Source organism: Trachurus japonicus, chromosome 19, assembly GCF_045865225.1.
Source record: "Trachurus japonicus isolate A0001 chromosome 19, Traja_1.0".
Lineage (NCBI taxonomy): Eukaryota > Metazoa > Chordata > Actinopteri > Carangiformes > Carangidae > Trachurus > Trachurus japonicus.
This window is the reverse complement of record NC_140925.1, coordinates 4,950,993-4,960,597: the sequence shown is the minus strand read 5'-3', so window position 1 is coordinate 4,960,597 and position 9,605 is coordinate 4,950,993. Positions and strand designations below refer to the sequence as shown.

The following is a 9,605-nucleotide window of genomic DNA, read 5'->3' as shown; positions in this document are numbered from 1 at the left end:
AAGCATTTGATTAGAAACTTACCAGTGGTGATTTGATGTAATTGATGCTGTGGAGCAGCGGAGGCCTCACACCGAGCTCTGCCTTTTATTTTTATATCATAAAATATTGTTATTATTATTATTATTATTATTATTATTATTATTATTATTAAAAAATAAAAACTCGATAAATAACAAACGAGTTTGTTTTTTCTGAAACTTTTAACACCTTTTACTTGTCTTACCTGTTCTAAAATGACATTTAGCTCTGATTATCAGTCAATGCGGACATAAAACTGACCTGACCGGAAATCCACGTGTTTATTTTTAATTTTTACTTTGAACATTTATTTTTATTCATTTATTTTTGGGGGAGAATTTAAATTTAAATCCACGTTTTAAAGGAAGTGACAGCTGCGGGTTGTGTTTGTTACAGCCAGGACAGAAAATCAAATCAAAGCGCAGAGGGTCAGCGTGTGTGTGTGTGTGTGTGTGTGTGTGTGTGTGTGTGTTGCGTTTGTGTAGCCTTGCATTTCAGGAATTTATGGTTTTATTGCGTCTGTAAAAGTCGGAAATTCTCTTTGTGCCAAATGAAAGGAACCAAAACCAGAACGGAAACGAGCCACAAGAAGCAGAAACAAAAACAACAACAACGAGAAAAGAAGCAGAAGGAAAAGACGCGTTTTTTTGTTTTTGTTATTAAAAGAATTAGGCTATGATCCCAGTTTCTGCGCCGTTTTAAAACCTGAACTTTGATTTGAGAAAAGTTCTGCTGAGTCCGAGTGACCTTAAATTCCCCCTGAGGACTCGCTGCAGTCACGACCTCCTCCATCTCCATCTCCATCTCCTCCTCCATCTGCGGCCTGTGTGAGGAGGAAAAGCTCCACTCTGACACATCTGATAATCGGATTTAATGCAACTAAACTAATAGAATAAAAAGAAGGAAAGAGAGAAAAAAAAACTCTTTTAGCCTGAAACCACAGAGAGAAACTCAACTCTTTGGCGCGTCAAGTGAGAGAAAATGGAGAGAAACTGATGAAAATGTTTCAGATTCAAGAGGATGAAGGTTCAATAATCTGAGCTCGGATCAGTGAAACTCAATAAGAAGCTGTACAGACCTTCTGCTTCTGCGCCACCTGGACCAGAACTAACACCATCCAAACACAAAAATGTCACAGTCAAACCCACTGTCCCACATGCAGCATCAAACCCGAAACCTCCCGGGCCTTTTGGAGGAGAAAGTAAAGATGGCGGAGGGGGAAAAAGCGGCGTCTTAAGCACAAAAAACGGCTGCTGTTTATGAAAATTTACAACTTTGCTGTGGAAGTTTACGACGCGCCGGGCTCGGGGATTGGTCGCTGCCGGTCATGTGGAGCAGCAGCAGCAACGGGAACTTATTTCCCATGAGGTTAAAATGCAGCTGCTGTGTTTTCCACCGCTCATTCACTTTTACACTTTATATATAACAACACCAGCAGCAGCAGCGCCTTTTCTTTATTTTTTCCCCCCATTTTCTTGGCTCTTTCTTTCTTGTGTGTGTGTTGTGTTTTTTTTTTGTTTTTTTTTACGCAACGTCGCGCTGCGTAATTTCTCTCTCTCCCTCCCCAAAAAAATAAAGATGGAGACGCTGCTGCGTGATGATGAAGCTTCGCCATCATAATGTGGCTGCATGTTCGTGAAAATGAGGAAACAGCACAACCCTGGATGATGATGATGGTGATGAGGATGATGATGGTGTTTGTGGTGAAGAAGAAGAAGAAGAAGAAGAGGAAGATGATGGTGGTGATGGTGGTGGGATTATTGTGAACCAGGTGGGAGAAGAAGTGGGACAGAGGAAGGAAGATGATGGATGATCAACACAAGGTAAGAAGAGAAGAGGCTCCGCGGTCTGAGCGGTGAAGGCGCTGCGCCGCGGCCGAGCTGCGAGGCGCTGAGCCCGGGGAGAGGAGGCAGCAGCTCCGCGGAACCTCCATGGCTGCTGGCTGCGTGTTGTTGTTATGTTGTTGTTGTTGTGTGTTGTTTTTTTTAATGTTGCGTTGTTGTGAGAGCGATTCACAACCAGTTGCTGCTCCGGCTGCTGCGGGTTTAACCCCTGACAGGCCGGAGGGAGGCAGCCAGCCAGCCGCAGTGTCACCTGGGAAAAAACAGATGTTATAGGCCTATAGCTAAGTAAAACAGACAGGTTTAGATCTCAGCCTGAGGCCACAGCTGGACCGGACCGGACCGGACCGGACTGGACCGGGTCTGGGTCTGGGTCTGATGCTGCTGGTGGTGTGATGATGATGACGGTGGTGATGATGATGTCATGTGAGGCCTGAGCTGCAGCTGTGACGTGTTTATCTTAAATAATCACATATGTCCACGTTTTCTTCCTCTGGTCACAGTTTTTATTCTGTTTTTTGTTTTTTTTAATGTTTTATCTGATTTGATTTTGTGGTTTTATTCTGAAAAACGCGTCTCAAGTCTTTGTCAATGAATGAAAGCGCACCGGCGCCTCTCCGCATCTGTTGTTTTTTAATATATAGCCTATATATTTTAAATGATCTATAAACTAATATTTGCTCTGATTTAGTCTTTATTAAATCTCTGCAGCCAAATTTAATCGATTTTAACTTTGGTTTTTCTTGTCGCGTTCACGGCGCCTCGGTGTTTTCTCTGTCTCGTGCTCGACGCTGCCGTTTATATACAAAAAAAAAAACGTCACGAGACATAAAAGTGAGATTTCTGTCTCATATTTTTTAAACTGTTTAAACCACATCATCGTGTGTTTGTGATCTCCGTCCACTCCGTCCAGATGTGGCCACACAGCTGCAGATGTTGCGGCCTGCGGCTGTGGCGCCGCCTGCACGCGCCCAAGACACAAATATAAGATATGTTTTATCCTAACTTTCAATTTAAAATGTTTCTAAATATGTATGTATGTGTATGTATAAATGTAAATATGTTAGGAAATATATTTACTCACAGAGCTCCAGAAAAAACTGATCTGAAACCAGGATTATTCGATTTTCTAACGAGTTTCCATCACATAAATATTTAAACTCATTTAAAAACACTGAAATTAATTTTACACCTTATGATTTATTTCCTTATTTTTCTTTATTTTGATTTACTTTTCATTTCATAAGGCAACTTTTCCAAATAAGAAAGCGGATTAAATAAACAGAAATAATCGAAATTCACTTCTAAATTATAAGAAATAAAAATTACGACGTTTTAAATAACAATTTTTAGATTCTTTTGTTCTAAAACGCTGTTAAATCCTTATAATTAACTCCAATAAAAAGCTTTTAACTGCACAAAGCAGCGAAATGTGAACAGATCGATTTAAAAAAAAAACTCTCATTGATCTGTTGAATTATTATCACTAAATACAGATATTGATAAATGGATCAATGATGAGACTCACTTCATTTAAATACTCACACCGGGTTTTCATGTGAAACCAGAGCGAGTCCACTTGGTTGAAGGTGATGATGCTGATGATGCTGATGATGATGATGATGGTGGTGGTGGTGGTAGTGGTGGTGGTGATGAGTGTGTGTGGAAGCGCGCGTGTCCTCCTTCTCTCCTGCTGCATGCGCGTCTTCGTGGACTCGGTGTTGATGGATCAAGATCCAGGATTCAGGAGCCTTTAGAAGAAGAAAGAAAGAAAGAAAGAAAAGACAGAAAAACAGAGTGAGAATCCAGATTATTGACGCAGATCCGGACTGAGTCAGATCCACGGTGGTTTATCGGTGTGTTTGAGAGTCACAGTTGGATTACTGGAGTGGAGGAAGAGGAGGAGGAGGATGAAGATGTTGCCTTGTAATTTGTGCGTAAAAGGAAACAAGACGTAGAGTTTGACGCGTCACTGTCCTGTTGGTTTTTGTTTTGTTTTTTTCCTCCTTTTTTGCATTTCATGAGTGTGTGAGACAGAGTTCGTGTTTGTTTGTGCGTGTGTGTGTGTGTGTGTTTCACTGCTGCATTTGCATCCTCACACACACACACAAACACACACACACACACACACACTTCATATTCATACATGTAGTGTGTCGCCTCGCTTCTGTTTCTTACACTATTTGTGAGTGTGTGTGTTTTGGTGAGTCGCAGCAGCAGCAGCAGCATCCTCTCTCTCTCTTTCTGTGTGTGTGTGAGTGTGTGTGAGCGTGCGTAAAGACCGACAGGCTCGAGCGCTTCATTTCGACTCACCGGGGAGACCCCCCCCTGCCCCCCCCCCCTCCCCCCTGCATGCATGCGCGCAACAAGAGCCCCCCATGGGTGCAATAGTGGAAAGCACAGGACGGCGCTGATTGGCCAGCGGTGGATCAGCTGGTCCACTTCCCCTCTCCGTATAGTCAGTGGCACCTCTCAGCCCCCCCTCCCTCCCTCCCTCACCCCCCCTCCTCACCCTCTCCCTCCCCACCCACCCCCTCCCCCGCTCAGCAAAAACCAAATCTCCGATAAAGTAATGGCAAAACCACTTGGACTATAAAAGACAACAAATCATATTCCTCCGGAGTATATAGCCTACACCCCGTTGTCCACCCAATGAGTTCCTATTTTGTTAACTCAACTTTTCCCGTGTCTCTACCGGGAGGACAGGACTCTCTCCTGGGTCAGATACCGCTATATTCCTCGGGATACACCGATCCGTTAAGACACTACTCCAGCGCGGCCACGTATGGCGCCGCGGCGGCCAACATGCAGGAGAAGGTTTACCCTGCAGCGGCGGCGGCGGCGTCCTACTACTACGGCCGCGCTGGGGGCGCCGCCGCCACCGCCTGCAGCGACTACAGCGCCGCTTTCTACAAGGACGCGGCGGAGGGCTCGTGCGCTTTCTCCGCGAGCCGCGACGTCGACCAGCCGCTGTTTGTGAGTCCGGAGCATCAGCAGCAGCATCAGCAGCAGCATCAACAGCAGCAGCAGCAGCAGCGGAGCAGCAGCAGCAGCAAGGCGGAGGGACCGGAGCACAGCGGCGGAGGCATCGACGACAAATCCTCCACACTCATCTACCCGTGGATGCAGCGGATGAACGCGTGCTCCGCCGGTGGGTACCGACACACACACACAAACACACAAACACACACATGAAGTGAGAGTGGGTCAGTTTTACCTGTGTGTTGATGTTTAACGTGATGACACTTCTACTGTAGCTGCACTTCTACATGTGTTCGTGCTCTTACACTGCACATTGTAGTGTAGTGTACTGTGCTGCCTCATCTGTGTTTATTTATTTATCTATTTTTTTTATCTTATTGTCCCTTTATTCTATGTACTCTTCTGCGTTTTAACTGTTTAAACTGTCTGGATGAGAGAGAGAGACAGCTGCATCTCCCTACTGGGATTAACAAAGTATCTATCTATGTATCTATATGTATCCATCACACAACTTGAGAGTTAGTTTGTGATCGCACCGATTACGCACGGAGCTCCACGCGCCTCCAGGGCTCAGGCTGCTACATCATCACCGCGGCATACACAGTCTACATACACGCACGCGCATTTACGCACGCACGCACACGCATGCATGAATACATAGGTCTACATACATAGAGACGTAGAGACTGACTGACAGGGCCTGCAGAGCTGCAGCTTGGAAACATCAGGTTCTCGTCACATGGCTCCTTCACTCTGGGCCTCACACACACATACACACACACACACTAGAGACCAAACATCAAAACAAACACACACACACACACATAGCCTACACTAAAAATAAAATGAAAATAAAATCTCAGTTTCATTGAAGCAACCACACGCAGCTGAACTCTATAACGTCACTTTTACGCAGCGCAGGATGAGCTGGCTCCATTAATGACATCATCATTAGGGAGAGTTTTTATTAATTAAATATGTGTAGATGTCATTGTAATCTGACTGTGAGGCTGTCAGGAGACACAATGAGGACACACGACGAGAGGAAACTACAGGAGATCCATTAACAAAAGAAGAGGAGTGCGCCTTCCTCTGATGAGCGCAGGAGGAAATATTAAAATATAAACAATTCAGAAGAGTTAATGAGTATTGTTTTGTTTTTTTCCCTCTCAATGATTTAGAGCTAAATATTCTGTGTCTGTTATTGTGAGTCTGTGCTGTAGTAGAGCTGTAACACACACTGTATTGTTATGTTTGCAGATACACCACTACAGATTTTCAGTGCAGTTTCAGGTAGACTCTTCTCCTACACTTTAGAAAATTAACCAAAAAAAAAAGAAAAGAAAAATAGAAAAGAAAACAACAATGTAATGATTAACTGATGGATGTTGCTGCTCCGTCCAGGTCCGTTTGGCAGCAGCGGCCGCCGGGGCCGACAGACCTACACCCGCTACCAGACCCTGGAGCTGGAGAAGGAGTTCCACTTCAACCGCTACCTGACCAGGAGGCGCCGGATAGAGATCTCCCACGCGCTGTGTCTGACGGAGAGACAGATCAAAATCTGGTTTCAGAACCGCAGGATGAAGTGGAAAAAGGAGAACAAACTCCTGAACCCGTCAAAGAGCCCGGAGGAGGAGGAGGAGCAGCAGCAGGCGGAGAAGAAGAGTTAAAAAACTAAAAAAAAAACCCACAAGAAAAGACTCTTTCTCTCTCTTTCCCCTCTCTCCTCTCCAGAATAAAAACTGGTGTATTATTTCTTTGTAGATAAAAGTGCTAGAGACGTGTAGAGTGATAGATTCACTTCAGTGTCTGCACGGTGACTGTGGTGCGTTAGTTTCAACCAGGTCCTCCTCTGTCCGTCCTTGTGCTTGTGCGTGTTTTATTTAGGGGACTATGCAAAAATCCATCCGCCAAAATGTAAAAAAAAAAAAAAACTTCACCTGTTTAGTTTTTGAAAAATGTTGTTACCTCATCATCATCATTATTATTATTATTATTATTGTTTCTATTTTTGACATTAAAGAGGCCTTGTGCTTCCTGTACATGTTGTGCTGTAGTTGTTCTATAATAATAATAATGAATAATAATAATAATAATGACAATAATAATAATAATGATAATAGTGTGGGCTCGGTGTCTGCAGCTGGATTTGTACAGATGAGAAATGTTACATGTTATTTATTGTTGTTCATGTGTTCGATGCACATCTGGATCTATGTGTGCAATATTTTGTTTAGGAAAAATTGTACATAGAAAAATAAAAAGGCTTTTTGATGTAAAAATATTGGAACATCTGGTTGCGTCATGTGTTCACGCTGCAGAGAAACAAAAGACCTGTTATCATTTTCATTTTAATAATAATAATAATAATATTATTATTATCATCATCATAGTGGGAGCTGAGCTGCTTCTGGAGCTGCACAATAAAATAAAAATAAAAACAATAAATCCACATAAAGGTGAAGCCTAAAGAGTAAAAATAACTTCCGGTTTGACACTGGGCGCGTGAAGCTGCCACCGTTATGTTACCTGAGCCTTTTGTGGCCTGTGTGTGCGTGTGTGTGTGTGTGTGTGTGTTATCAGTGTGTTACATAAATGATCGATGGCTCCGCGGTGAGGCCCTGACAGCCCCCTACCCCACCCCACCCACCCCCTCCACGCGCAGCTCGGAGCGCGCGCGCGCTACCTCCTCTGTCCGGAAGATGGCGCTCTCTGCCCGCGCGCGGCGGCTCTCGCGAGGCGCAGCGGGGAGGCACCCATTGACTGGAGCCTAACGACCATTATTTCGTCATCATTTGTAACCATGGAGCATGAATTACCTCTTGAAGTCATCAGTGAGGATTTACGACTGGTCAACAAAGGCACGTGATTCCCGAACGCTCTCCCATATTTGGCCGCATACCTGGCAAAGTACAGTAGAGGCTTCATTGCTTATAATTCATGATTGCGTCCATAAATCGTTGCAAGCACACAGGATTATAGCGACAAAGATCTACAAATCGAGGCTTTAAAAATCCAAGCAAATGAGCTCTTACTTTGTAAACTCGTTCTCAGGGCGCTATCCAAATGGCTCCGACTATCAGTTACTAAATTATGGGACTAACGGCGCTGTGAGCGGCTCCTTCAGAGACCCCGGCGCCATGCACTCCGGGTCTTTCGGCTACAACTACAATGGCATGGACCTGACGGTGAACCGGACCAGCGCCGGCAGCCACTTCGGTGCCGTGCAGCAGCAGCAGCAGCAGCAGCAGCAGCAGCGGGAGGATGCCCGGGGATTCGGTCCGGACGCCCGGTACAGCACCAGCAGCAGCAGCAGCAGCAACAGACAGACGCCCGGTAACTGCTCGCTCTCGTCTCCGGATCCGTCGGTGCCACAGTCGGTGCCCTCATGCGCCACGGCCGGGGGGAACCGAGAGCCGCTGGAACTAAAAGGCGCCTCTCCGCCGTCCGACCGCAGCGCCGCTTCGAGCCTCAACAAAAGCAACAGCAGCAACAACAACAACGGCGGCGGCGGAGGAGGTGGTGGCGTTCATTTCACGGAGATCGACGACGCAACCGGAGCCTCCGAGACCGAGGAAGGAGGCGCGCACAGCAGCGGCGGCGTCTCCATCTCCAGCGCGGCGGCTTCCCGGGCGCAGCAGCAGCAGCAGCAGCACCAGGAGCCCAACGCCACCTCCTCCTCCACCCCCACGTCTAATGATTGTGGCCAAACACCACAAATATTCCCCTGGATGCGGAAACTGCACATAAGCCATGGTATTACACACATTTACACATCATCTACTATAATATTTAGTTTGTGAAGGTTGTGTGTGTGAGTGTGTGTGAGTGTGTGTGTGTGTGTCACGCTGGCGGCGCCATAAATCTGTCAGGCGGTGCATGAGTGAGCGGAGGAGAGAAGGAAGGGAAGAGAAGAGAGGCTGTGGATGGTTGTGGAGTTGGGGGGTGAGATGGAGGTGGTGGTGGGGTGTTAGGGAGCTCTTTATGGGACTGTGGCCGCCGCTGGGGCGCAGGTTAACGGCTGTGGAGCCTCATGAAGCCGCGGCAGGAGGAAGAGGAGGAGGAGGAGGAAAGAGGAGGAAAGAGGAGGAAGGAGGTGTTGGTGGATTTTTAGATTGTGTGTTTATTCTAAAGGTTTAGGATCTACAGTATTTAAGGGCAGGAGGAGTTGTGTTGTTGTTGTTAATGTTGTTGTTATTGTTGTTACATGTCGTGTTGGTTGCATTGCTGTAGCATGCATGTCCCCCCTCCTCTTCCTCCTCCTCCTCCTCTTCCTCCTCTTCACCTCCCACCTCTTTACTGCATCATGTTGTGACCTCTTTAGAAATCATCCTGCAGCCAAATCCTGTGCAAAAATACCACAAACTACTACTCTTCTTCCTCCTTCTCCTCCTCTCTTCTATCTCTGTTTCTTCTTATTCTTATTCTCGGTGCAGTTGCTAATTCTGTGGCTTTTTCTTGTTATTTAAAAAAAAAAAAAAAAAAAAATCTACCTATTTGTAGATATGACTGGACCAGACGGGAAAAGGGCCCGAACCGCGTACACCCGCTACCAGACGCTAGAGCTGGAGAAAGAGTTTCACTTCAATAGGTACCTAACCAGACGGCGGAGGATAGAGATAGCCCACGCCCTGTGTCTTTCCGAGAGACAGATCAAAATCTGGTTTCAGAACCGCAGGATGAAGTGGAAGAAGGACAATAAACTGAAGAGCATGAGTCTCGTAACAGGAGGCAGCGCTTTCCACAACTGAACAACTTCTTTT

General features: G+C 45.9%; 2 protein-coding genes across 2 annotated transcripts; both read left to right on the top strand.

Annotated features, from left to right (window-relative positions):
• Positions 1 to 4,402: 4,402 nt before the first annotated feature.
• On the top strand, positions 4,403 to 6,535 carry hoxb6b (homeobox B6b). Its single transcript, XM_085761489.1, has 4 exons — positions 4,403 to 4,859; positions 4,914 to 5,011; positions 6,103 to 6,135; positions 6,247 to 6,535. The coding sequence occupies exons 1-4, from the start codon at positions 4,513 to 4,515 to the stop codon at positions 6,510 to 6,512; spliced, it is 744 nt and encodes a 247-aa protein (XP_085617615.1). The 5' UTR covers positions 4,403 to 4,512; the 3' UTR covers positions 6,513 to 6,535.
• A 1,040-nt stretch (positions 6,536 to 7,575) lies between these two features.
• hoxb5b (homeobox B5b) lies at positions 7,576 to 9,605 on the top strand. The gene is made up of 2 exons (XM_085760826.1): positions 7,576 to 8,598; positions 9,346 to 9,605. Exons 1-2 carry the CDS (start codon positions 7,866 to 7,868, stop codon positions 9,591 to 9,593), a joined length of 981 nt encoding a protein of 326 aa, XP_085616952.1. The 5' UTR covers positions 7,576 to 7,865; the 3' UTR covers positions 9,594 to 9,605.